The sequence below is a fragment of the Corylus avellana genome, chromosome 6, assembly GCF_965113065.1.
Source record: "Corylus avellana chromosome 6, dhCorAvel1.hap1.2, whole genome shotgun sequence".
Classification (NCBI taxonomy): Eukaryota; Viridiplantae; Streptophyta; class Magnoliopsida; order Fagales; family Betulaceae; genus Corylus; species Corylus avellana.
Genome location: NC_142495.1, coordinates 6,932,450 through 6,959,577, shown reverse-complemented (window position 1 = coordinate 6,959,577; position 27,128 = coordinate 6,932,450). Strand labels below are relative to the sequence as shown.

Sequence of the window (27,128 nt, the reverse complement as noted above, 5' to 3'; positions counted from 1 at the left end):
GGATAAGCAATTTAATATTGACCCAAACCACATGCATGTGCTAGTACAATAATTAAGAGCTATTTCAAACAATGTACCTTTAATCATGAGTAGTTTTAATGGTGTGAACTATGTGAATTAAGGATGTCATATGTTGGCTTGAAAACATTAGGGTTAGTGTAAAATTAACATTATGGTTTAATTGGTCATAATTTAATTGAAACTCAAGCATTTATTACTTTGAGTTTGTCTGTCTGATACGTGGTTTTTCTATTTTCACAAATGGGCCATTTGGTAAAGTTTTGAGTTTTGAAAAAGGTAAAAATTGAGAATTAATTTGGTGTGGACTATGTCTAAAAATAAGTGCACGAGGGTTTACAATGAAAATTGGTTTAGTAAATTTTGAAATATTTTTTTACGTATATTTTAATAAAATTTAAAATAAAAAAATAAGTGTTACGCCATGGTGGCGATAACCACTATGGTGGCTTTTCTCTGGCGGCCACCGTCGAGCCACTGCTGAATTTGCCTGGCAACCACCTCTGGCCGCCATCAGGCAGCTATAGTACTACCCCGACTTTTCTTTTCAATTTTTTTTTTTTTACTGTTTTATTTGTTATATATATATATATATATATATATATATATAATCTCCATCTCTCTACACTTGAAAAAATCGTACCTAAACAATATCTTCCCTTTCTAATAAATATTTGTGTTTTATCCGTTAATTAATTAGTATTGAAAATGAATTTTCAACATTTAAAAGAAAAAAAGAGTGTTTGAAAATGTTACCAAATAGGCTTTTTCTTTCACCGACGCCGTCAAGAATTCATCAAAAGTGGAAAAAAAATGATAAAAGAGGCATTTCTCCCTCTCCCTCGAGAGAGCCATCAGTCCTAATCGACGATATATTGCATACAGTTGAGCGAAGTAGTTCAGAGCTCAGAAAAAAAAGGGCAAAAGCGAAAGAGCGAGAGAGAGAGAGAGAGAGAGAGAGAGAGGCATGGAGATAGAGTTGGAGCCTCGGGTCACAGCTTTGCCCTACAAAGTGAAAGCCACGTCAAGGGAGTCGCCGTCCCAGAAGGCCGCTCAAGTCCTCGAGGCCGACCTCCGCTCCTACTGGTCCACCGCTACCAACACCAAAGAGTGGATCTTACTCGAACTCGACGTACCTTGCCTTGCCCTCTCTTTCTTTCTTTCTTTCTTTCTCTCTCTCTACATTGATTAATGGCTTCTAGTTTTTTGCGTGTTTTTGTGACTGAGTTTCATGCTTTAATTGTTGAAAAAAGAGGCTTTGTTTCAATTTTCTTCCTTGCAGGAACCTTGCCTGCTATCACATGTACGGATTTATAATAAGTCCGTGCTTGAATGGGAAATTGCAGTTGGCTTGCGTTACAAGGTTAGGTGCTTGAATTAATTCACTTTTTAATTTCTTTCACAAAATTATGTAGGTTGGAGCTTGTGTTTGATTTAATTTTTAACTTTGGTACTCATTTCATTTACCTTGAAGTTCACTTTCGAATTGAGAACTTGAATATATCCTCTTATTAAAAAGAAAAGAAAAAAAAAGGAATGGGAATGGGGAGGATACTTCGTGGTATGTGTGGTATGAAGCCTACCATTTCATTTGCGAATACTTATTTGATAGTTCTTGAGTACTGTCTTCTAGTTGTATACGAGTTTTTAAGGGCCTAATTATCTATTATGATGATGTTGTATGAGGTAGTGATTCATTTTTCTTTTCCAGCCAGAGACATTTGTGAAAGTTCGCCCTCGCTGTGAAGCGCCTCGACGGGACATGGTGTACCCTATGAACTACACCCCATGTCGCTACGTGCGAATATCTTGTTTGCGGGGAAATCCCATAGCTGTTTTCTTTATTCAGGTAATATTAGAGGATTTTTTTTTTCCTTTCTTCTCTACATTGCAGTGACACTATGCTATAGGTTCATTTAGTTTTAGCGTGCCAGATAAGAATTTTCCATCATGCATTAGCCATTGGCTACTGCAGGGCATGCACTTACATAAAAGTATAGAAAGTATTTGCTATCATGATCCTTAATAATTGGGGCTGAGATCTTCAGGAATTCTTGGTGGAAAATATTGGATGATACTTTACTTTTGTTGGGTCTTGTTTAATTATTTTTTGCCTCAATTGTTGTTCAATAATGATTAACTAAATATGTGCAAATGCTCATGTACGGTAAGTAATTTGTGAAGCACTTGATAATCTGAATTAATGTAATTTTCTCAATGCACAGCGTCTTCTGGCAATATTTGTAAAGAATGCTTATTCTTTATTTCTTTTGTAACTTTTATGGTGCCATCATTGAAGTTAGTTCCTACATGCTTATTTTCTTGTGCAATGTAGTAAAAGTCTTGCACTATTTTGTCTGTTACTTTGTATGGAATGCTCACTATGGCTGTTAACACCTGCTTTTGATTATATACTCCTACAATCTTAATCTCGTCATGTAAGTTACAATTATTTCTCCTTGGTCTCAGCTTATGGCACTAAAATTATTTCCCATTATTCCTGCCTTGCAGCTGATTGGGGTTTCAGTTACTGGCCTTGAACCTGAGTTTCAACCAGTTGTTAATCACTTGTTGCCACACATTATATCGCACAAACAAGATGCTCATGATATGCATCTTCAGGTGGACTTGTCACTAATGCCATCTATTTTGTTTTGCTGTGTACCCTATGTCTTGTATTATGATATTTCTTTGCCAACTGATGCCAATTAGTTTGTAGTTGCTTCAAGACATGACAGATCGGTTGCTTGTGTTCCTTCCACAACTTGAGGTATATAGTTCTTTGAGATTAGTTCAGGATCTATTATCTATTTACTTTTTCCCTAAGTTTTTAGTAAGCAATAAAAATTTCATTTTGAAAATGGTGGGAAAGTACAAAGGAGGTGTACAAAGTAACCTCAAAAAAGGTACAAACTAAACATTATAATTTATAGGGATGGACACTAAGAATGGATGACAATGGAGGCTACCTAAAGCCTTTGTCCCATCATCTTACAATTTTCATTCCCTAAGGTTCAATTTGTTTCGACATTAAATATTTTTCCCTAGAAAATGTTTTCAATAAAAATATGTAGACAGAAGGAAAATGCTTTTTCAGTGCTTCTTTGCATCGAAAGCTTTTATGTAAAAACCTACAAAAACTAGTAACACCAAAGCCCTATGATTTGAGAAGGCAGCAGATGTGGAGCTTGGAACGCTAGATCTAGAGTTGGAGATAGTGAATTGGAAGTTGGGGACAGTAGACTGGAGGTGGCAGATGGTTGCATGGTGCAAAGGAGTCAGTGGGGATGGTGGTGATGGTGTGGAGTAAGACAGGGGAGAGAGAGAGAGAGAGAGATGAGAGAAGTAGAGAGAAGAGAAAGAAATATAAGAGAGGAAGAGCAAGAAGAGAGGACTATGTTGTCGAGAAATGACTTAAGTTTTGTTCAAGTGTAAGTCATTTTCTAACAAAACATAAGTCATCTTTGGCCATTTTTGTTGCAATTTTCAATTGACCAGGAAAAGATTCTCCATTAACTATTACGTTTCTATAGAACCAAACATAGGAAAATACAAAATATATTCCAAAAGATATTTTACGAGGAACGCAATGGAGACTAAGTTTTCCTTTCCCTATACCATATTTTTTTTCATTGTTGCTATCATACTGGTGAGCATTGTGTTTTACAATTGTGCAGGCAGACCTAACAAGCTTTTCTGATGCTGCTGAGCCTAATATACGTTTTCTTGCTATGCTTGCTGGTCCATTTTATCCAATACTTCAAATTGTGAAGGAAAGGTTAGTTTTTGCTGCCAGATATATTTCAAGTGAGCTCTTCTAATATTCAGTTTTATATAGTTTTGTGTAGTTGTTTGTTGGTTGACATGAAATTGTCCTTTTTGTGCTTTTGCATCAGATTGAGAATTTTATGATAAGATTCTATATATTTGTGTCTCATTTATAACCCAAGCATGTGTGGAAATTTTCGAAATTTCCTAGCTTTTCATTCTTTTTGGCAACTAATTGTATTTTTATTTGACCATTGTAATCAAATACTAGATGATGAGAAAACCTTCAGCCTTCAATAGGAATTCGACATGTAAGCTAAAAACACCAAATGTAATAGGGATGAAAACACCGAAACCTCATTTCTCTAGCACTCCTCAATGGAAAAACCTACATTCAATTCAATTGCGGAACCTCATTTCTCTACTTGGGCACCACAACCGGAAAAGATCAGGCATGTCTACCTCTTTTGCCACCGCATGACTGCGTCCCTCTCCATCCCACCCCTAGTCTCTCCCGATTCGTCGCCCCGGCTCGCTCTCGCCCCATATCAATTCACACTCTGCTCCGAAGTTTATACATAAAAGTCTAAAGCATAACAAACCCAAAAAACTTTCCCCTTCATTCGGTCAAAAATCAAGACAACACCCTCAAAATTTCTTCCTCCTTTGGCTAACAATACAAACCACCCTAAAATTCCAAACAAAATCAACCACTGAAAAAAAAACCCAACTACAAGTGATTTCGCCACCCCAAGCCGAAGCCGACCAGAAGAACTAAAAATTGTAAGAATCTCACCTTGCTTGAAGAAACAAAGTAACAAACCAAACCACAAAGAATCTCCACCCAAAAGACGGTGGCCTTGGACAGATTCCGGCGGTGGCGCTCAGTGGAGGAGGCAGGGGTGGTTTAGGCGTAGATGGGTGGGGTAACGTAGAAGGTGTTATTTTTTGGTTGATGAGTGATTTTGGTGGGCTAATCTGGTGTTTTCATTTTTATTGTATTTGATGTTTTTAACTGACTTGTCAAATTTCTATTGGAGGAAAACTAGGGTTTTATAATCCATTTGGATAGAAGGAGCTCTACTAGATGCTTTAATTTTTGAGTGGAAAATGTTGATTTACTTTTTGAATAGGAAAATTGTTAATATTTACAAAAAAAAAAAAAAGAAAAAAAAAGAGAGGTAGAGCATTTATCCTACTTAATTGCTTTTTCCCCGTTAAATCTTGAAAATAGAGACGTGTCTTATGTAATGCTGTTGAAAACTATTAGTTACATAGTAAGACTATTTCTTACAAAAAAAAAGACTATTTCTTACAAAAGCTCTTAGAATCATACGTTATGTGATTAGAATTGCTTTTAGAATTTCACAGAAAATAAAAGTAGTTTGTCCCTTTATAACAGTGGCTGGCTCATGTTCTGGTGACAGAATATTTCAAATGTAATTAGTGTATCATTCACTTAGTGTGCATTTGATGCCTTTATGATAGGGACATAGAGTTGATAGCTGTAATTTTAGATGGAGACCTGATATCATGCGCTTTTGATCCAGATATAGCATTCCAGACACGATACAACTTAGAAATTTATGAGCACAAAATGTTTATAACTTTGTTGTCTTCAACAATTAGAATACATTTCATCCATTCTTTAGCCTGTTCCAGTGGAAAATTAGATGTGCATCCTCTGATTTTTTCAAACTGGAGTTCGAGATGCATGCTTTGTAATCATACTTCTGACAAAATAACCATTAGGAGTTGGAATTTGAAGTTGAAATACCAGGAGAGGGCCAGACTTGGTCCCAACCTAACCTGAAAGCTTAACCCATAAGCTGTGATTTCATGGGATCTACCAAGCCAATAGTTCATTGTATTTGCCTTTCTGCTATGAAGCCAGCACATGAACATCTCTAGTTCTGTTACTATTAAAGTTTATGGCTGGAGGCTCTGTTAATTGTAATTCCATAGCTCCTATGAGCTGATTCAATCAAAATGGTAAAGTTATGGCTTGACCTCTTTCATAGGTTGTGAGGAAAGCCTCCAATTCTATTTATTTAGCAGTTGGGTGGATGAGCCTTCCATTGCATTTGTTGTACACTTTTCTTGGATTCATTGCTTTTGCCACTCGAGAAATTTTCCTTTGTTGAGTATATATCCTTACACAGCAAAGAGAAAAAATTATCTTGCCATATATTCTACTTAAATTTGGCAGGAAAGAGGCTTGCTTGACACTGAATTACTGATGGACAATGCGCAAAAAAGGTTCATGATTTCTTTGGCTTAAATCTTTTGGTCACCGAACTACAGCCAGAATCGGTGGGGGATTGCCATCATCCCCGAAGCCTTCGGAATGTTATTCCCCTGTCTTGTCTGTTCACCCAGAACTTGAATTGATGAAATACTCTAAAAAATTGGGCTCCTAGTGTCCTTGTGTCCTCCTTCCTTTTGAATTGTTGTATATTTGTATACTTTCTTTGTTGATGAGGTATTTTAGGGTGCGTTTGAGATTGCAATTTTGCAAGAATAATCTGCGTTTTTAAAATATATCATAAAAAGTAAGGCATTTGGCATTGCGATTTAAAAATCACTTAATCTAAAATAGGAAAAAAATCTGTGATTTCTATAAGTATGCTAGGGGTTGCTTATTTGAAAAAGTGCGAATTTAAACCAAAATTATAATTTCGCATAACAAATATTTGATAAAAAAGTATTTTTTAATATGTTTTACTAAACACCATTGCGATTTTAAAAAGTAGCGATTCCAAAAACACGATTTTTAAAAACGTAATTTTTAAAATCGCACTTATTGAAACCGCAATCCCAAACGGATTCTTATTCATAGCCTAACTTTGACTTTGTTCTCAATCATTTTCCACCGGCATTGTAGGGTTTGTGGTATTGATTTTATTCGATTTGCACCTTTTTTTGTGTGGCATATTGTGTGTTCTCAGGCGTATGCAAACAATTTCTAAGGCCAATATATTGGGTTGATACTGCAGAGGAACTGGAAAGTCTATTACCAATCTCACAGACTCTGAAGGCTCTAAGAATGGTCATGTGTCATCAGCTTTAACTGTTTCCTCTAACTTTGAGGTAGCTTTTGTTCTCTCTCACTCATTCTTGGTTCCTATTTCATTTGACGTGCAGCTTAATATTGAAATGCACCCACAAAATAGCTTCCTGCCTTGCCCCCACCCTTGCCCCAACTCTTGCCCTTGCCCTCGCCCCCAAAATCCCATGTGCTTGAGAGGGGGGCCCTGGTCTGCATATCTTAGTAGAATAACATTTGCTACTTTTTGCTTTTGTTCTTTATTAAAAAAATAATATTTTTTGCTCTAGTTTTTAGGCATTAAAATCAGAGGAAAACTAGGGCCACATTGGTAACAATTTTGAAAACCTTTTTCTATTTCAAAACCAAAAACACACTTTTCTCAAAACTATTAACAAATAATTCAAAACACATAACACTTTTTAGTAAACTTTTCTCACCCTTGAAGGAATATTTTGAGAAAACAAGTGCTTGATCTTTCAAGTGTAGGAGCTAACTTATTACTTAAAAAAATAAAAAAGATTAGAGAGAGGTGACCGCACGACCACCTCCAACGGTGGAGAAGGGTGGCTGTGTGGCCACCTCTATCTGGATTACTGCCACATAAACAGTTTTGCCATACTTCTTTTTTTTTTTTTTAATTAAAAATATCAAAATCCAAAAAAAAAAAGAGAAAGGCAAGGAATCTTCCACTCCTTCACCCTTGCACGCGCACGTTGCGTGGGCAACCCCATTGACAGAATGGGTTCCTGGGGTGGCTACGTAGGCAACCCCACAGTGGGGTTGTGGAGCCACCTCTTTGTTAGGGGTGGCCACGTGTAGCCCCTCGACTAGGGGCGGCTGTTCGAGCTAGCCCTCTTTTGGGACCCCCTCTTGTAGGGTTAGAGAGGTGGCGAACCCCATTTGTTCTTAGTATTTCTAATAAAATAATGTTTTTAACACTTGGCATGTGACATGGAAAAATTGCTTACGTGGCATTAATCCCGGTAACACCACCACCTAAGTAGTTTTGGACGGAAGGAGTAAAGTGAAAAACATGAAAAACCTAAGGAATTAGAAGTTGGATTTAAAAACCGAATGAGTAAATTACTTTTCATTTCTTTTAAAGAAGTCAGCTCTACACTTGATTTTGTTTTTTTTTCAAAATAAGCATGTTTAGTATTCATTTCCTTGAAAACACAACAAAAATTTTTCTTAGGTTGGACTCCACAGAAAACATGTTCTCAAATGTGGACTCCACCAAAATATACTTTTTCCTCACTAAAAAACACTTCTCGCATTTATGTTACATCAAAACATTTTTTCAAACCAAAACCAAAAAACACTTTTCATAACCATTATCAGATATACCCTAGGTTGTTTAACTAACTGAATCTCAAATTTTCTTTTTTAAAGAATTATCCATGGCTCTCAACAATTTGTTCCATCAGCACTGGTATTATCATCCATGCTCCACATGGTTAGTTAGGGTTAGTTTAATATCTGAAACATATGTCATTTTATCTTCTATATTTTTCTTAGTAAAGGTTTTAGTTTTTTGTAAACTCCCTTATTTTTCAACTTTTTTTTTTTTTTTTTTTTTTTTTTTGTATAAAAGAAGTGAGATAAACATGTACATGGTTTTGCTTCTGAAACTAGGTGTTATTTACATACATTTTCAATTTTTAGATAACGGTTTATCCAACATGATTTAAGGTTCCGTTTGGTTCAATGTTTTCATTTCTGGTTTTTGCTGCAATCTATAAATGCAAAATTATGTTCATTAACTCCGGCAAATATTGCCTGAAACTTACTAATAAATCATAGCTACAACAATCAAAATGGGAAAGAAGAAAAAAATAGTTTGATTATATGGCCATTAGTTTGGAGGAAGATTCATGTAGTCAATCCCAATAAGCTGGGATCAAGGTTTAGTTGAGTTAGATTATTAAGCTTTTGATATTTGTTCTTGCGTTAAAAGAAATAATATATATATATATATATATATATATATATATATCCTTTTTCTGCTTGAAAGCAAATATTGTGTTTTGTGCTTTCAGAAAAGTACTTTTTCCCTGTGTAACAAAAAAGTGCTTTCTTGTTTATATGCCCTTTTGCTTTTTAAAATTATAAACTCCTTTCGCTTGCAGCCTCGAAGGTCACGCAGCGTGTCACCTTTTGTCTTCTCCACATCCAGTTCCATTGTGTTTCGTCCAGATTCAATTTTCATGCTGCTGAGGAAGGCATATAAAGACTCTGATCTGGGAACTGTTTGCAGAATGGTAATTTAGCTGTATCTGCCTTTTATACTTTGGTGGTCAGTTGTCAACCTTTTGATGCTAATCTGGTAATCTAAATGCCCTTTATTTCAGGCTTCCAGAATTCTGCAGAAGTTCATAGAGCCAGTTATATTGCAAGAAGCATCAACTTCTCCCGATGAAGTAACCTCTAATCCGGATGAGACCTCAAAATCTGAATTATCTAAACCCGTTCCTATAGTTGATTACTCAAACTTGTTTGGAGAACAATTTTGTATTCCTGATGATCACTGGGATACCAGCTGTCTTAACATCTTAGATTTAGGGGCGGTGGAAGAAGGGATTTTACATGTTCTTTATGCTTGTGCGTCACAGGTTGATTACTGTAATAGGGACATAAAACTCCTTAAGCACCTGTTGTATTTTGCAATGTCTTTTTTGTTTGCTGGCGCTGTGATTTATCAACATGATTACTTTGTATTGTTTGCAGCCTCTCCTTTGCAACAAATTGGCAGAGTTCTCTTCTGACTTCTGGTCTGCATTACCACTTGTACAAGCATTGCTACCAGGTCAAGTATCCTGTGACAGAAGTTTTTTGAATTGTCTTTATCTTCATAGCAGAAAAATTATCCAGCATTTTCATGAATATTGTTTTTTTTTTTTTTTTTTTGGTATAAGTCATTTTTCATGAATATCATGGTCATAATGACCCATATATCTTCATAAATATTTGATGTGTACTTTTTTTTTTGGCGATATATAGCACTTCGTCCTACTATGAGCAGTCCTTTTGATGTTGTTGATGAAAGTTTTTCTCAATGGAAGCAGCCTATTGTGCAACAAGCCCTATCTCAGGTCACATGTGATGTTAAGGGTTTTTTTTCTTCGATTTACTTGTTTCTGTTTTTGTTTTGTTTGTTTGTTTTTTTTTTGTTTTTTTTTTTATGCAATGATTTTGTTTTAAATTCGTATCCCACTCACATGGCTGCTATAAATTGCAGATTGTGTCTACATCAGCATCATCGTTATACCGTCCACTTCTTCATGCCTGTGCTGGCTATTTATCATCGTTTTCACCATCGCATGTTCGTCACTCTGTTCATTATAATTATCCAGTAGCATTTTATTCTTTTTATTTATTTTTTAATTTTTATAACCTATAATGTGTAGCCCTTTTTCCTAATTTGTGTCCTATAGACCATCAATGAATAAAGAAATAATATTGAATCAGTGAATTTGACATATTCTTGCAGAGCTCAAAGAAATATATAAATGAAAAGAAAGGGAAAAAAAAAATAATCCACTGACTGTTCCATTGATCTCTTCCGGATTTTTAACATCAGAATATTAATGTAGTCATGGTTCAATGCGTTAGGTTTGCTTACTTTTTCGTTGTTGGTTTCTTACTTTGGATTTGATTGGAATAAAGGAGAGGGATAATGTAATAATAATATAATTACTACACTATTAGTCGTTAAAATGTCAATTTTTTAATCATTATCATATTCTCCCCTCCCCTGGCGCCCCTTCTCTTCACCCCACGTATTGTGCTCATGCACACATGCTGAACTTTTGCTTGTTTAGTTTATAATGTTCGTTTTCCACGATAAATATGTATCCACAAATGTTAACTGTGCAAGAATCACAAGTTTTAGAGTAAATACATTAATACAAAATTATAAACTATATCACATTATAGCATCTATTTCACCAATCTAAATTGATTGCTTTTAAAATGTTATTTTCTAAAAGGGTATTTTTTTCAATTCACTTTGGAAAAAACTACTTTGGTTGATTCAACATATACAAATGAGAAACAATTCAAAGTTACTGGATTGAGTATATAACTTACCTGGAAAAGAGAAAGGAATAAGTACATAACCCTCTCTTTTAAGCATAAACCCTTTAACATGTAATTCTAAGGCTATCGGCTTCATTGTCTGCTCACACAGAAACAAACTGCTTTAACCTCAACCCTTCTACAGGCAAAGGCTGCATGTGTTCTGATTGATCTGTGTGCTAGTGCCCTTGCACCTTGGATGGCTCTGGTGATTGCAAAGGTTCGTCTGAGGCTATTTTTTGTTTGAGTTTCGTGCTGTGCAATTGGTAGTACACATTGGTTTTCTCTTTTGTTTGTACTTTTTTTTTTTTCATTTTTGTTTATCTTGGCTTTGAGGCTGAATTTTTTACAGGTTGATCTGGCTGTGGAGCTTCTAGAGGATCTTTTGGGTACAATCCAGGTGTGTTTATTGGTTTGTGTCTGAGCCAAATACTATGTAATGTATGATCTTGAATATCATCTAAATTTTTGTAAGGTGGGTAGAGAATAGTTGTGTCATTTGCCTGAAGGTCAAAACCCAAGAGATATTATGATTCAAATTTTTAAAATTTTGGTGAATGGAGTCCTTGCTTCCTATCTTATCTGTCTAGTATTGATCATTTTTTATGGAAATGATAGCTTCTTTTCATGTCACTGTACAGTAGCTACTCAAAAACTAAGTTAACAGGAAGAGTTTTGGTGAAATTCTACTTTTCTTTTTGTATGAAGCCTTGGATGAATTCTGATATCTGATTCCCGAATAGAATCCAGAAAAAGGGCAGATATATTAAATGTCATATATCTAAGTATCTTTTAAGTATCTTGGTCTTCTATTGGAAGCCTCTTATAAGGCCAAGTCTATTTAGATGGTGTTATTGAGATGATAGAGTGTCGGTTGGCTAGTTCGATAATGTACTTGTCTAAGAGTGGTAGGGTTACCTTAATCAAGAGCACCATTTCCAATTTGCCTATGAATTTCATGTCTCTTTTTTCTCTCCTTACTGGTGTTGCAAACCACATAGAGAAACTACAATGCGATTTTTTATGGGGTGAATTAGGTGAAGAGTTCAAATTTCACTTGTTAAGCTGGTCCAAGATTTGTTCTCCAATTTTTTAGGGCGGGTTGAAGGTCTAGAACTTGCTGGTGTTCAGTTGTACTCTTTTGGGAAAATGGCTATGGCACTATATGCATGAGAAAGAGGCTTGTTGGAGAGTTGTGGTGGATTCTAAATATGGCAGCTCGTGGAGTAGGTGTTCTAATGAGATTCTTGGGTCGTATGGGGTGGGGTTATAGACGAATATCAGGAGGGGTTGGGGGGTTCTCGTCATACGGATTTGAGATGGGAGATAGCTCCAAGATTATATTTTGGCATGGGCTATGGTGTGGGGATCGGGTCCCTAAGTAAGCTTTTCTGGATTTATGTATATTTTTTTGGTAAATAATTGATTCATTGAAAAGTGCAAAGGGGTGCAACCCTAGTACACAAGATGTATACAAAGAAAAGCCCCACTAAAGGCGAAAAGAAGAACTAAAAGCCACAAATTGAGGCATAGTAGAAAATTGAGAAATATTTAAAGCCCCTGCCCAATGGAAAAGCATCTTGATTAACGTCTTTATGAGCTCATCCATTGTTTTTTCTTGATCTTCAAAACAGCCTGCATGCCTCTCTCTTCAAATAGTCCACATTTGACACAATGGGCTATTCTCCACACCACCTGTACCGAACGATTACCTTATACTTTCCTAGCACATCATCCATGATGTGCTAGGAAAGTATAAGATATTGTCTCATCCACTAATCATTGATGGTATTAACATTCCTAATAAAATAAAATGTAACATCTATTCCCCAAAAGCTGTCCAGCATGAATGCATATATGAATTTGGATGATGGATGATGGTTGATCTTGGCACGAGATGATGCAAGTTTGTTGTTTTGACAAATCTTGAAATTAAAAAAAGAAGGAAAACAGAAAAAAAGATAAGGGTACAGGGTGCATTTATGCAATATTAAATTTATCAAATTATTGAGAACCCTAAGTTGCAACTTCAGAGGTATAATGACACATACCTCCCTTGGTTATACACAAACTAAAAAGGGCTAATTCACCTTATAAGGGTCGAATGTCATAAACCCTTCATTTATATATCCTTATAATTATATTCCTGCTCTTTACTTTAGAGAGTTGTGTCATAAGGTTTTGATGAATTTAGGAAGGACCAAGAAGTACTGGATATGATTGTGCAAATTTGAACACATTTAGCAAGTGCCAGTTTTCTATCAGGAGTATCCAAGAAGTGGTCGTTGTTGGACACAAATATGATACATATATGGCTTCCTTGTAGGAGCATCTTTGCTGCTTGGAAAGAAGTTCATTATGTTCTTATGCTGGATAGTAGAATATAACTTTATGATGATAGTCATTGGTATCTCACTCATATGCTCACGATAACATTAAAGCAATTAAGAAAGCGTAAGTATAAAAATCAGCTATCTGTTTGTTCTTCTATGTGCTTGTGCTAGATCACATGGATGGTAAACTTTTATTGTACTTGCTGGCAGCTGCCTTTTTCTTTGATTGCTCAGATTTATGGTAAACTTTTGTCTTATTGTTCTTTTAATACATGTGTTAGAGTGCTCGCCATTCCCTGAGTCGTGCTCGGGCTGCCTTAAAGTGCATTGTTCTGGCTCTCTCCGGTCACATGGATGATGTGCTGGGAAAGTATAAGGTATTGTCTCATGCTTTGTGTTTTCTGTCAACCCCAAAATGATTACTTATAAAAAAAATAAAAATAAAAAAAAAGGAAATAATTTTGGTCTGTAGTGCCTTGATATAACTATATCTAAACCAAGTGTTTGGGCAAAGAACCTATCTGTGTCTGGTTGGGCTTCGCTGTGCCAAGAATGAGGCCCCTTAGAATTGTTGGCTTTTTGTAGAATTAAAAGCTAAATGCCCTCCTATGTAGTTAGTATACTTGGTTAAGAGATTTATAAATTTAGCTTGTTTTTAAGTGTCAAAATGTTTCTGTTAATGTCTTTACCATGCTTCTTTCAGGAAGTTAAGCACAGAATTCTCTTTCTTGTTGAAATGCTGGATCCTTTTCTTGATCCTGCCATAGCCACATCGAAGAGCCCAATAGCTTTTGGAGATCTGTCTTTCACTTTTCCAGAAAATCAGGGACAGACCTGCATGACTGCCCTCAATGTCATCCGTACTGCAGTAAGAAAGCCGGCTGTTCTTCCTTCTTTAGAATCTGAATGGAGGCGTGGCTCAGTTGCTCCTAGGTAATACATGCCTTTATCATACTTAGGCTGGAATCTTTTCTTCTATGAATATTTTGGTATGACAAATCCACAGTAGATTTGAACCTTTCTAAACAAAAAATTGCAATCTTTTCTAAGAGATTATAGGGAAAAGAGAGGGGAAGGATACTGTATATAAAGAACTTTTGAATTATTAATTCAAATCTCACTTGCTAAATTGGGAATGGTATATGCTCCTTATGAAGAGCAGATTCTCCACTAGCATCATGTACATATTTTATCCTGCCTCTTCCTAAGATATTACTAATTGTCTTTTGGTTTCTATAGGCTTTCAGTAAAAAAAAAAAATTAAGTTCTTCAGACAGTTCTTTTCTTTTATGCTTAATTGGGAATTGATAAAAAATTTCTTTCTCGAGGAGTTTTTTTAAGAATTTTTGAGGCTTTAGAGGATCTGGATCCAGATTATGATAATAATAACATTATTTATGGGTGATCCAAATCTTGTCACTAAATGTGCTACAAAAAAAAATGATGATGTATTGGTATAGGATATGCTAAATTTGTTATTGAACTACATTTGTTTTATGTTTTATGTTTATGTTATTATATTATGTGAGGGCATTTATGTACTTGCAGCATGAAACGTTGATATAAATAATACAGTACCAGGAGGAGAATACTAATTTTCTGGTCTCAATTTCTCACAAGCTGTCTTTTCTTTTCTCTATTATCTCTCTTTTGATATAAATAATACACTACCAGGAGGAAAATACTAATTTTCTGGTCTCAGTTTCTCACAAGCCGTCTTTTCATTAGCCCGTATCCCAGAACTTGCTGGTGATCCAGTCAGCTGATGCCGGTGGCCTTCCCTAGCCCTTGCCGAGGCTGGTGTTTGAGATGGAGGAGCCTTCTTTGATCCTGCCGTCCTCTATGGTGGGTGATGTTGTTATTGCTCCCACCGGCGTGTCTTCCGGGCTGTTTTTAGAGATGGTTTTGTCTCAGAACATTCCGACAACTCTGGGTTTGTGTCTATGGGGTGGATGGGGGTGGTGATGGTGAGGTTTCGCCTCTGTGTATCTATCCCCCAGAAGATTGGGCTATGCATTGTGTTAAGGAGATCTGTCTTATTGTGGGGATCTCTTGTGAGGGTTGTGAACAGCAGACTTTGGCTCTTTTGAGGACCATCGACGTGAAGCATTGGAGTCCTCTAATTTTAAAGGCAACAGGGAGCTAAAAAATTTGAAGTGCTCCATTAATTATAATGCCAAAGGCGAGTCTTCTAGACGTGGAAAAGCAATGTTCACGTCTTCTAGCGCTTCAGGTGGCTTTCATGGGCCTTTAGGGTGGCGTATTTGTGGGGATCTTTCTTGATTGTTGTTGGAAGTCCCACATTGCCTGGGTATTAAGGAAATTGTCCATTTATAAGGTGAGGGGAAACCTCAACTCTTGAGCTAGCTTTTGAGTTGAGTTAGGCCCAAGACCCATTTCTAACATGGTATCAGAGCCTAGCCCAATTGGCTGTGGCCCACCGTCACCCATTGTCGCACGTGTTGGCTTGGATGTCCTCCCGCCACACGTGAGGGGGCGTGTTGGAAGTCCCACATTGCCTGGGTATTAAGGAAATTGTCCATTTATAAGGTGAGGGGAAACCTCAACTCTTGAGTTAGCTTTTGAGTTGAGTTAGGCCCAAGACTCATTTCTAACAGTTGTTTCTGCGGGGGAGGGGGGGTTTGCTCGTTTTAGTTTGGCGTTTCCTTTATATATTTCCTATGTATGTAGGGGCACTTTACGTCTTTTATAAAACTTCGATTACTTATCAAAAAAAGATAGAAGCTTACACAGATGTTGATTGGGTTGGATCAATTGTGGATACATGGTTCATTTTAGGATATTGTACTTTTGTGGGAGGTAATTTGATTACTTGGCACAGAAAAAGCAGTTGGTGGTTGCCAGGTCATATGCAGAAGTAGAATTTAGAGCTATGGCCATGGAGTATGTGAAATATCATGGTTGAAGATATTGTTGAAAGACCTTGGGTATGACTCTAAAGATTTCATGAGACTGTATTGTCATAATAAGGCAACAACTCATGTTGCTCACAATCCAGTCCAACATGACCAAACTAAGCATGTTGAGATTGACAGGCATTTTATTAAGGAAAAATTGCATGCATGATTAATCTGTACACCATAAGTGAAGACAAGAAAACAACTTGCAGATATTCTGACAAAGGGAGTTCCGAGTAATGCCTTTCCACAATCTTAAGCAAGCTGAGCATGCGAGATATCTTTGCCTCAGCTTGAGGGGGAGTGTTGTTAAACTACATTTATTTTATATTTTGTGTTATTATATATTGAGAAGGCATTTATGTACTTGCACCATGAGATATTAATGCAAATAATACATTACCAGGAGAACTCTAATTTTCTGGGTCTCACTTTCTCATAAGCTGTCTTTTATTTTCTCTACTTTTCCTCTTTCTTTTCTTCTATTATACTATCCAACTAAATTAAGAGCCGAAATGGTTGTGTAAATATATCCAATGTGACTAGTAAGTGCTTGTCTCTAGTTATTTCTGCTGTGGATTTATCACTTTGTTGTTTACTATTATTGTCTAACATAATGCGAGTTTCATTAGAGAGTGTTGTGTTTTTGTTTGGTTGGTAATAAATGAAAATTCTTCATGCAGTGTACTTCTCTCAATATTGGAACCTCACATGCAGTTACCTCCTGAAATTGATCTTCGCAAGTATCCTATATTGAAACCACTCGAGCCTGAATCTTCAAATGTTTTATCTCTTTCATCTGTCCCTCGCCAAGGAGGAGGTTCTTCAAAATCAAATAGCCAAGATGACTATGATGGAAAGACAGATATTTCTGATACAGCTGTGAAGTTTGATGTTTCTGAAGATGTCAGTCTATTTTTTGCCACTCCAGAACTTCGGAGCACAGCAGTGACAAATATTAATAGTGGTCAAGATGAAAATAGCTCTATTTCTAACCATGGGGATGTCAGCTCAGAACCAAAACAGGGGGCTGAGAAAAACGTTACTGGCCAGTATCATATTGACCTAGTATTAGATGCTGGTTTTACTGCTGAATACTTCAACTTGCAAGCAGATTATTTTCAACTAATTAACTATCGAGATTGTGAACTAAGAGCTTCTGAGTTTCGGCATTTGGCTTTAGATCTGCACTCTCAAAGTGAGATTACCATTGAAGGTCATGATGCTGCTATAGATGCTTTGCTCTTAGCAGCAGAGTGCTATGTGAATCCCTTTTTTATGTTGTCGTTTAAAGCCAGTCCAAAATTTATGGATCAGATGAACATTAGCAGCTCTAGAATTCCCCAAAATCATGACATTTTGGAGCTGAGAAGGGTTTCTGAAAAGAGTAAAAGTGATCTAAAAACAATATCTCATCTTGAAAAGAAAAGAGATAAAATTGTTCTTCAAATACTGCTCGAGGCTGCTGAATTAGATAAGAAGTATCAGGAAAAAGTGTCAGCTGGGGAACAGTGTCCCTACTCTACTGAAGGATTTGATGAGGAAGTCGTCAAGTTGTCTCCCCTTGATATGCAATCTGCAGATGCTATCACCTTGGTTCGGCAAAATCAGGCCCTGTTGTGCAGTTTTCTGGTTCAACGGTTGCGGAGAAAGCAACATTCAATGCATGAAATTCTTATGCAAAGTCTTGTGTTTTTGTGCCATTCAGCCACTAAGCTATACTGTGCTCCTGAACTTGTCATTGATATTATATTAGAATCTGCTGAGTACTTAAATGGGATGCTAACATCTTTTTATTATCAGTTTAAAGAAGGCAATTTGCACTTGAAGCCTGAGAAGATACATGGGATACAGCGACGGTGGATACTGCTTCAAAGATTGGTGAATGCTTCTAGTGGTGGTGAGGAAGGGACAGATTTAGCGATCAATATTAACAATGGTATTCGTTATGGAAATTTAGTTCCACCTTCGGCCTGGATGCAGAGAATATTGACATTTTCTAGATCTGCATTCCCTTTGGTTAGGTTTCTTGGTTGGATGGCAGTATCTCGTAATGCTAAACAGTATATGAAAGACCATCTTTTCCTTGCTTCAGATCTGTCTCATCTGACATATTTACTGTCAATATATGCGGATGATCTAGCCATAGTAGATAATGTTGTCAATCGAAAGCATGAAGATATGAAGACTGAAGAGTCAGTGGGCAAAAATGTTTCTTCAGTTGGAAATGGATTCACTGATGAACTGGATGGGGATCAATCTTTCCGTGTTATCTATCCTGATCTCAGTAAGTTTTTTCCTAAGATGAAAAAACAGTTTGAAGCTTTTGGGGAGATAATTTTGGAGGCAGTTGGGTTGCAGCTGAGTTCTCTTTCTTCCAGTTTAGTGCCTGATATCTTGTGTTGGTTTTCTGAGTTGTGTTCCTGGCCATTTCCTCACAGGGAAGAGATTGCTTCTCAAAATGGTTCTGATAATCAGAAAGGTTTTGTTGCAAAGAATGCCAAAGCAGTCATCCTTTATATACTCGAAGCCATTGTAATTGAGCACATGGAAGCAATGGTGCCTGAGGTACCTAGAGTGGTGCAGGTTCTGGTATCACTTTGTAGAGCGGCATACTGTGATGTGTCATTTCTCTACTCTGTACTGCATCTTTTGAAGCCAATTATTTCATATTCTTTGCATAAAGTGTCTGATGAGGAAAGACTGTTGGTTGATGATTCATGTATTAATTTCGAGTCATTATGCTTTGATGAGCTTTTTGATAATATCAGACTGAAGAATGAGAGTCAAAATAGCTCTGCAGAAAAAGTGTACAGCCGAGCATTGACAATTTGTATTCTGGCTTCTGTCTTTTGTGACTTGTCCATTCAACGCAAAAGGGAAATTTTGCAATCCTTAATCTTTTGGGCTGATTTTACTGCATTTGAACCAACAACTTCTTTCCATGACTATTTATCTGCATTCCAGTGTGTAATTGAAAGTTGTAAAACGCTGTTAGTTCAAACTTTAAGAGTCTTTGGTGCTATCCCACTTCAGTTTCCCCCACTTTCTGAAGTGAGCAGTAGTGTACTCTCTGGTAATAGTTTGGAATCACATGCATGGTTTCTCGGTGATGTCTGCCATAGCTCGTCTCTAACCATGGCTTCTGAGAAGTTAGAAAATAACAACTCTGATGCTGGTATTGTGAATGCAAAGGTTTATCATTTATCAACAGAGGAAATAGCAGATTTTTCTAAAGACTTAGAGGCTCTCATTGCCAAGCTTAACCCTACTGTTGAGCTCTGTTGGAATCTTCACCAACAACTGGCTAAGAAGTTGACTATTGATTTGGCACAGTGTTTTATGTATTCGAGGTGCTTATCTTTGATTGCACGAGCAGTCCACAATGCTGAAGAGGATGACAGTGAAAATCCTTCACCATCTAAGTCAGCTGACCAGTTCCTAATTCATTGGAGGATTGGTCTTGAAGGACTTGCCGAAATCATAATGATGCTCCAAGCAAACAGTTGCTGGGAAGTTGCTTCTGTTATGCTTGATTGTCTACTCAGAGTGCCGCACTGTTTTTCACTGGATAATGTGATTGGTCCTATTTGTTCTGCAATAAAAAATATTTCTTGCAGTGCACCAAAAATTTCATGGCGCTTGCAGACTGATAAATGGTTGTCAATTTTACTTGAAAGAGGTGTTCATACTCTTCCTGAAAGTGCGGCTCCTTCGATTGATTTGTTCTGTTCAATGCTGGGTCATCCTGAACCCGAGCAACGATTTGTTGCGCTTCACCACTTGGGAAAACTTGTTGGCCAAGATGTGAATGGAGGAACAGCTATACAGTCTTCTATGATTTGCAACAATTTAGTTTCACCTAGCTCAGCTATTACTGTTCCTGATTCTATTCTATCTCATCTGGTTTCTAGTACATGGGATTGGGTGGCTGTGCTGGCATCATCTGACACATCATTACCTTTACGGACATATGCTCTGGCACTTCTCGTAGATTATATCCCATTTGCTGAGTGTCACCAGCTACAATCACTTCTTGCAGGAGCTGATAGTGTTTATGGTTTGGGAAAGCTTGCGCATCCTACGTGTGAGGGCCCATTACTACAACTTTCATTAGCACTTATTGCTGGTGCTTGTCTGTATTCTTCGGCTGAAGTTATTTCTTTGATTCCTCATAATGTATGGAGAAATATTGAGACTTTAGGGTGGTCAAAAAGTGGTATGGTCCATTTTTATCATATTTGAGTGTAATTTGGTATAGACAACATTTTTATGGAAACGTAGAGAGCATGCTTCTGAGTGATTTTTGTTTTGTTTAATTTTTTATTTTGCAGATAGCAGGCTCGGGGATCTGGAGAAAAAAGCTTGCCAAGTCTTGTGTAGATTGAGAAATGAAGGGGATGAAGCTAAAGAGGTATGTGGTAGGATGAGGCCAAAGTTGTGGCATGCAATCAAGCTACAGAATAGTATATCTGAATTTCTTAGGGAATTGTGTGTGTGTGCATGCGCTGTATGCAATCGAGCTACAGCGCATTTGTGTGTGTTATTTCTTTTTTCTAATCAGGTGTTTCTCTTGTATATTTCTTGTATACTTGGATTTTGTCCTTTTGATTGTAAAATAAAATCGATTACTTATAAAAAAAAAAAAAAAATTTAAAAAAAATTTCCCTTTTTTATGGGACTGGTTTTCTCTTCAATAGACCAAGACTGGTTTTCTCTTCAGTACAATAAAAAGATACAATTTATTGTTTGTTAACATTTTAATGGTTCACTATGCCATATTTTACATGTAAGGTCTTGAAAGAAGTGCTATCCTCAAGTCCTTCAAGACAATCCGACCCAGATTTCAGGAGTACCCGTGAATCAATTCTTCAGGTAAGATACATTACAAAAGAGCGTGTTTATAATTTCAGTTGTCAATACTGAAATTATTAATGTCACTATTGTTCTGTTTGCATTCAAACAATCTTGGTAAATGGCAGTTGTAGGACAGTGAGGAATTTCATTTTTCCAATGCAGTTGGCTTCTCTAAGTTCTTTACTGTTGTTTGATATTATTGGCAGTACTGTTGACTTAAGTGAATGGCACATATCTATGCTCTACAAATGAGCCTGGTTTAAGGTGATGTCTGGATGTGTATCCTAGAGCATTGCCTTGTGTTTTAGGTGACCCCAATAGGATTTCTGAATGCCACAGATATGTACGTGTATGCATGTATCCATTATTAGAATATAGGATTTCTATATTAGTCTAATATTTTCCTTATTAGGCTATTTACCATTTATATGTAATTGTAACATTCATTTCATTCTACATCAAAGGGATTGAGGGTTACTACGCCAGTGCTGATGAAGAAGGATTTGATGGTGGATCAAGGAAGGAGATCGTATGTTGATGCTTTGGTAGGGAAGGGGCAATATTAGGAAGGAGATTGTATGTTGATGCTTCGGTGGGTTTCGACCGTTTCAGTTTGTTTAGACTAGTTCAGTGGTTTGCTGTCCGATTTAATTTGTTTTTCAGCCGGTGTTGTGGTATTTCAGTCAGTTCTGTTCAATTTTTGGCCAGTTCTGTGGTTTTTCAGTCTGAATACTAACTTGCTGATGTGTTTAGAAAGTCTATGTCATAGTTCATTAGAGTTAATTTCTTCCAAGCTGGACTTATATAATATATATCTCCGACTTGAAGGAGAGCGTTAGAGAATGAAGGTAATATTCTAATAGAAAGGGGAATGACCAGGCGTCTGTACAGGGGTTTCCATGAGTTGTTCCTATAAAGTGTCACTATGAGGTGTCCCTACGAGGTTTTCATATTCTAGAATATTATATTTCTTTTTGTATCAATGAATTGCGAGGGCCAGAGATACCAAGTCTCTCTTTTGTGAATCCTTTCTCATATCCCGTATCTGTATGCATGCTTTGTAGATCTCTCCACGAATCCCCTAAGGCTTGAGCGAAAACTATCTGATGTTGAGTCATTACAAGAGCACCTTTGTCTCTTGCTTTAACAATGCAAACGAGTTGGAACTAGGAACTCAAATTGTAATGAAGGCTACGTTTCCCTTTTAAGCTCCTATATAAAATCAATTTTAAATATTTCTAAAAAGGAAGAAAGGGAACTATGTTTCTGTTTCCTAGTAGTAAAGCGTTTGCAACAAATGTAAGTGGTGTTAGAATGAGATCTTATCCTTTGTTTTATAGCTCTTTCTACCTATTGTGGTTGAACACCTGGAATTTTGTTTCTTTCCATTTGCCATAGGCTATTTCGCACTGTCTTGCAGCCATATAAGTTGTTGCTTGTCCTTTTCATGTTGTTGCTAATTTTATTATCACTGGATTTGTAACAGGTTCTTGCAAATTTGACTTCTGTTCAGTCATACTTTGATATCTTCTCCAGAAAAATTGACCAAGAGATTATGGTAAGCCTGGGTGACTGCTGGTTTTGTTTGTTGCTTCCAAGCTCCTGTGTGGTCAGTTTATAATTTAAATATGTCGTAGGAACTAGAGGAGGCTGAAATAGAATTGGACGTCCTTCAAAAAGAACATTCACTACAAGAAGATTCCAAAGATGGGCATCAGATTCCTTGTCTAGCCTGTAACCATTTCTGACTCTTGCATTGTCATTTACATGTAATTGGCTGCTTAAAAAATTGTTCCTGTTATGCTAATCAATCTTTTTCCTGCTTTTATCTACTGTGCAACTTTTTTATTTTCCAGCTCCTGTGAAAGATGATACACGCCTTCATCAAATCAAGGATTGCATTCGTTCCCTGTATGTACCAATTTCACTTTCTGTTGCACTTTGCAACACATGAAAATCATTGTAAATTGATAGAAGAAAATACAAAAGCCCATTTTTTGATAGGTAATTTTATATCATTAATAAAGCGCTAAGGGGTGCAACCCTAGTACACAGAGTATACAAGTGAACCCCTAATAGGAAGAAGTAGAAGAACATAAATTCAAAAAATATGCAAAAGTAGAAACAATCAAGCTGTGATGTGCCGCGATCCATATATGGTGCACGGATGGGGCAGTTCGATTGAGTTAAAGAAGTATGGAGGCTGGCTCCGTTGTGTTTAATGTGGTGCCTTTGGTGTGAGAGGATAGATTAGGTTGGAGCCCTTGCAAAAGGGGTCAGTTTGAAGTGAAGTCGTTCTATACAGTGCTAGGTAGCCAGGATAGTCCTTTTCCATGGAGGAGTATCTGGAGAGTAAAGGCTCCTTCGTGGATGGCGTTTTTTGCGTGGACAGATGCTTTACGGAAAATTTTGACACTTGATAATTTGAAAAAGATGAATGTTGTGGTGGTTGAGTAGGTTGCTTGTGTAAGAAGAATGGGAAGTCAATTGACCACTTATTGCCTCATTGTGAAGTCGCGAGAGAACTATGGAGTTATATTCTTAAATTGTTTGGTGTTGAGTGGGTTATGCCGAGACAGTTCATTGATTTGTTGAATAGTTAGGGCGGTCCGGTTGTGTGCGGTACCATAAAGGAAGTATGGAGGTTGGTTCCAATGTGTTTAATGTGGTGTCTTTGGCGTGAGAAATGCTCGGCATTTTGACGACATAGAGACATTCGATAACAGAGTTGCGGAAGACTGATGAACACGTTACATCTTTGGATGCACATCATAGCTTATTTGGTTATAATTTTGCAGATTTTTTGAATTCATGTTCTTCTCTTTCTTTATCTTAGGGTTTCTCTTGTATACTCCCTATTTACTAGGGTTGCGCCCCTTTGCGCCTTGTTTATGATATGACATTACTTATCCAAAGAAAATATCAAATATTTTAATCTCATAAATCATCATTGTACAAGATATGATGTCCAACACTGCCAAGAATGACTCTGTTGCTAGGTCTTTTCTTTGCTAAAGTAGAATAAGGTTTTATTAAGATTGGAAAGCATGCTGGAGATTCTAGTAACACTGAGACAGGTAGGATGTAAACATTGCACATTGGGCCAAATTGGACATAGAGTTCTTTTATTATTATTTTTACTCGGTTCATAAATAAACATGTCAAGTTTTAACAAACTAGTAGTACTTGTGGCCCTGTGGGGCCCATCTTTTACTCATATTTAAAAAAGCTAAATTTCATAAAGTACGAGAATCAATCTTACGAATGCGAAATCCCAGTATGAATCCATTTTACTATTGTAGGCATTGTGAAGATTACAAATTTAATTTCAATCAGATTTCCTTTTTTTAGAGAGAAAACTAAACTGCGAGAGGATATAGCAACCCGCAGACAAAAGAAACTTATGTTGAGACGTGCCCGTCAGAAATATTTAGAAGATGCAGCGTTACGTGAAGCAGAACTTCTGCAAGAACTTGATAGGTTTAACTCTTATCAGTGGCTCATCTCATGTTCTTAATTGCAATAGTTTTGTGATGGATACCAAGTTGAGGGGTTTGCATGTAACAGTTAGCATTTTTACGTATCAGGGAGAGGGCGGCTGAAGTGGAAAAGGAGATTGAAAGACAGCGACTGCTGGAACTGGAGCGTGCTAAAACCAAGGAGCTGCGCCACAATCTTGATATGGAGAAGGAGAGGCAAACACAGGTAAGAACCCTTCCCCACTCAATCTGAATATATTGATTTTCCATATACTCTGTTGTGCTTTTTCGTGAGTTTTATCAGTTTCCTGCCATAATATGCTGGTAGGCACTGAGCTCCTTGGCCTATCTGAACTTTTGGTCCTAAGAAAGGTGAGGCGTACCTTTCTAGTCCCTAACAGTAGAGGCAGCAAGAAATTCTGTGAATCTACTGGAGTTAATATATTGCGGGTTTTCTTATATCTTTCTAATTGTGATCAATTCCTTTCCTGACTATATTGTTAAGTCCTTACTTTTAGTATTGTGTGTGTGTGGTGTATATATATATATATGTGTGTGGTTATCTATTGGGGTTGGATTAGACTTGCCCAAGGACTGGTACCCATAATTTCCTTTTTCATGTTCCCTTTTGCCCTCCTTTCTTTTTCTTTTTGCTATTGCAATATTATTTATAGTGTACAAAAATAAAGCAGCCTATATTATATTGGTCATTATATCATCCAAAGAAGTAACAGTATAATATGGAGAATGGAGACAAATAAAACCAGTGAAACTCACGTGACTAAGAAAAGTAAACATATCTCATGTGATTACCACCTGCCCTAAATAGGCTATCAGGAAAAATGGCCTCCACCTGCCCTAAGTTGGAAGAGATGCTGTTGGTTGTTGGATAGTTAGGGGTGGCAAAATGTGATTCTACCCTTCAATTTTGCTAGAATCTTTTATGTTAAAAAATAAAAGTTTGCTAGTCTTTGGTGTCTTTAGTTGAAAGTTACTGTCTTATTGGCCTCTGGTCTTTTGGAACTACTAAATCCGAAAGTACATTTGTATGTAGCGAGAACTTCAGCGTGAACTGGAGCTGGCTGAATCAGGACAACGAACATCTCGACGAGATTTTTCTTCCTCCAGTCATAGCAGGTGATCTATTTATGTCATGAGTCAAAATCGCTTTATTATTTCATAATCCTATTCAGCAGTTCTGTATATATACAAAAAGCCAGATGAATTTATTTTTTAGTAGTTTGAGGATTTTAAGGCCCTGCAACTTGGTGGAATTAAGTAGTAAAGAGTTGTTAATTGTTATGAAGTATTTTATGCATGTGGATGCAATAGATTTATCAATAAATGAGTTTCTTACAAAACTAACCGCATTAGATCTGCTTTAGTACCTTGTTAGGATTTATAGCTAGAACTAGTTTGAACTATGTTTGATGTGCATTCTACATCAAAGTTCTTGTTTCTATCACGGCCTACAACCATGCTAACTAGGATATTTGAACTTGATTATTCTCCTGTTTCCTGTCAATTCAGTATTAGGGCAACCAGCTATTTGTCAGATGGAACATGTTTATCTCTAAACAATCCCTAGTTGCTTTTTAAAACAATTTTACAGTAAATTTCTTGCTGCCACTCTAATTGTGCATAAATTTCTTACTGCCACACTTTGTTTGCAGTCGACCTCGGGAACGGTTTCGTGAAAGGGAAAATGGAAGATCAGGTAATGAAGGGAGCACAAGAGCAAATAGTGGAAGCCTGCAGCCTGAAACGTCTACCACTAGTACATCCATGGGAGCCATGCCAACTGTTGTTCTGTCTGGTTCCCGGCAATTTTCAGGCCAGCTGCCTACTATTTTACAGTCGCGTGATCGTCCAGATGAGTGTGCTAGCAGTTATGAAGATAATCCAGATGGAAGCAAGGACTCAGGTGACACAGGTAGCATAGGGGATCCAGACTTGGTGTCGGCATTTGATGGACAGTCTGGTGGATTTGGTTCTGCTCAAAGGCATGGATCCAGAGGGAGCAAGTCTAGGCAGGGAGTCGAGCGGAGAGAACGGGATGGTAGACGGGAAGGGAAGTGGGAAAGAAAACATTCATAAGTCATGGCTTGGAAAAGGAGGTGAAAGCTTAGGATAACTTGGTGTATATATGTGTGTTCATACGTGCACTGATCTGCATAGGGAAAGGATTTCCAAAGGCATCTTACAGGGGCATCTTTTCAGGACGCAAGGCATTGGATTGGTGTAGCATAGCACCATATATAACTATTTGTTTAGGTCTCTTTTGACAACAACATTACTTTATTTTTGTTGCAGCATCTAGCAGGTTATATGATTTAGATACAATATTGTTAAATCTTAATGATTATAAATCTTTATATTTCATACAAAAGGAAAGGGAAAATATTTTTATAGTGATACTGAATGTTAAACCGGTCAAACCTAAACCTAAAATGTTTTTCTGGCTCAGTCTTCTTTCAACTTGCGCTGCTCTCTCTCTCTCTCTCTCTCTCTCAAACTCCCTCTCTGTTGTGAGCACAATTGTTTGGTTGTAAACAATGTAAAGGAAATAACACTTCTGGCACTCCAAGGGGCCAGTACCTCAACAACACTTTTTTCTGAGTAATTTCGG

At 37.1% G+C, this 27,128-nt stretch overlaps 1 protein-coding gene across 3 annotated transcripts; it reads left to right on the top strand.

The window, feature by feature from the left end:
- Positions 1 to 842: 842 nt before the first annotated feature.
- LOC132186127 (uncharacterized) lies at positions 843 to 26,910 on the top strand. Of its 3 annotated transcripts, XM_059599951.2 has the most exons (26): positions 843 to 1,150; positions 1,301 to 1,381; positions 1,730 to 1,867; positions 2,530 to 2,640; positions 2,738 to 2,788; positions 3,696 to 3,796; positions 6,783 to 6,876; positions 8,965 to 9,096; positions 9,187 to 9,447; positions 9,563 to 9,641; positions 9,836 to 9,927; positions 10,074 to 10,157; positions 11,058 to 11,132; positions 11,265 to 11,312; positions 13,527 to 13,622; positions 13,949 to 14,178; positions 16,847 to 20,382; positions 20,498 to 20,577; positions 20,958 to 21,038; positions 22,507 to 22,578; positions 22,658 to 22,754; positions 22,877 to 22,931; positions 24,372 to 24,500; positions 24,608 to 24,725; positions 25,554 to 25,636; positions 26,173 to 26,910. In XM_059599951.2, the coding sequence occupies exons 1-26, from the start codon at positions 986 to 988 to the stop codon at positions 26,594 to 26,596; spliced, it is 6,513 nt and encodes a 2,170-aa protein (XP_059455934.2). In that variant the 5' UTR covers positions 843 to 985; the 3' UTR covers positions 26,597 to 26,910. The 3 variants fall into 3 exon arrangements, with proteins under 3 accessions (XP_059455934.2, XP_059455935.2, XP_059455936.2); XM_059599952.2 differs by lacking the exons at positions 843 to 1,150; positions 1,301 to 1,381; positions 1,730 to 1,867 and having other exon boundaries at positions 2,567 to 2,640; positions 2,731 to 2,788; XM_059599953.2 differs by lacking the exons at positions 843 to 1,150; positions 1,301 to 1,381; positions 1,730 to 1,867; ... (3 more) ...; positions 6,783 to 6,876; positions 8,965 to 9,096 and having other exon boundaries at positions 9,360 to 9,436.
- The last annotated feature ends 218 nt before the right edge of the window (positions 26,911 to 27,128 follow it).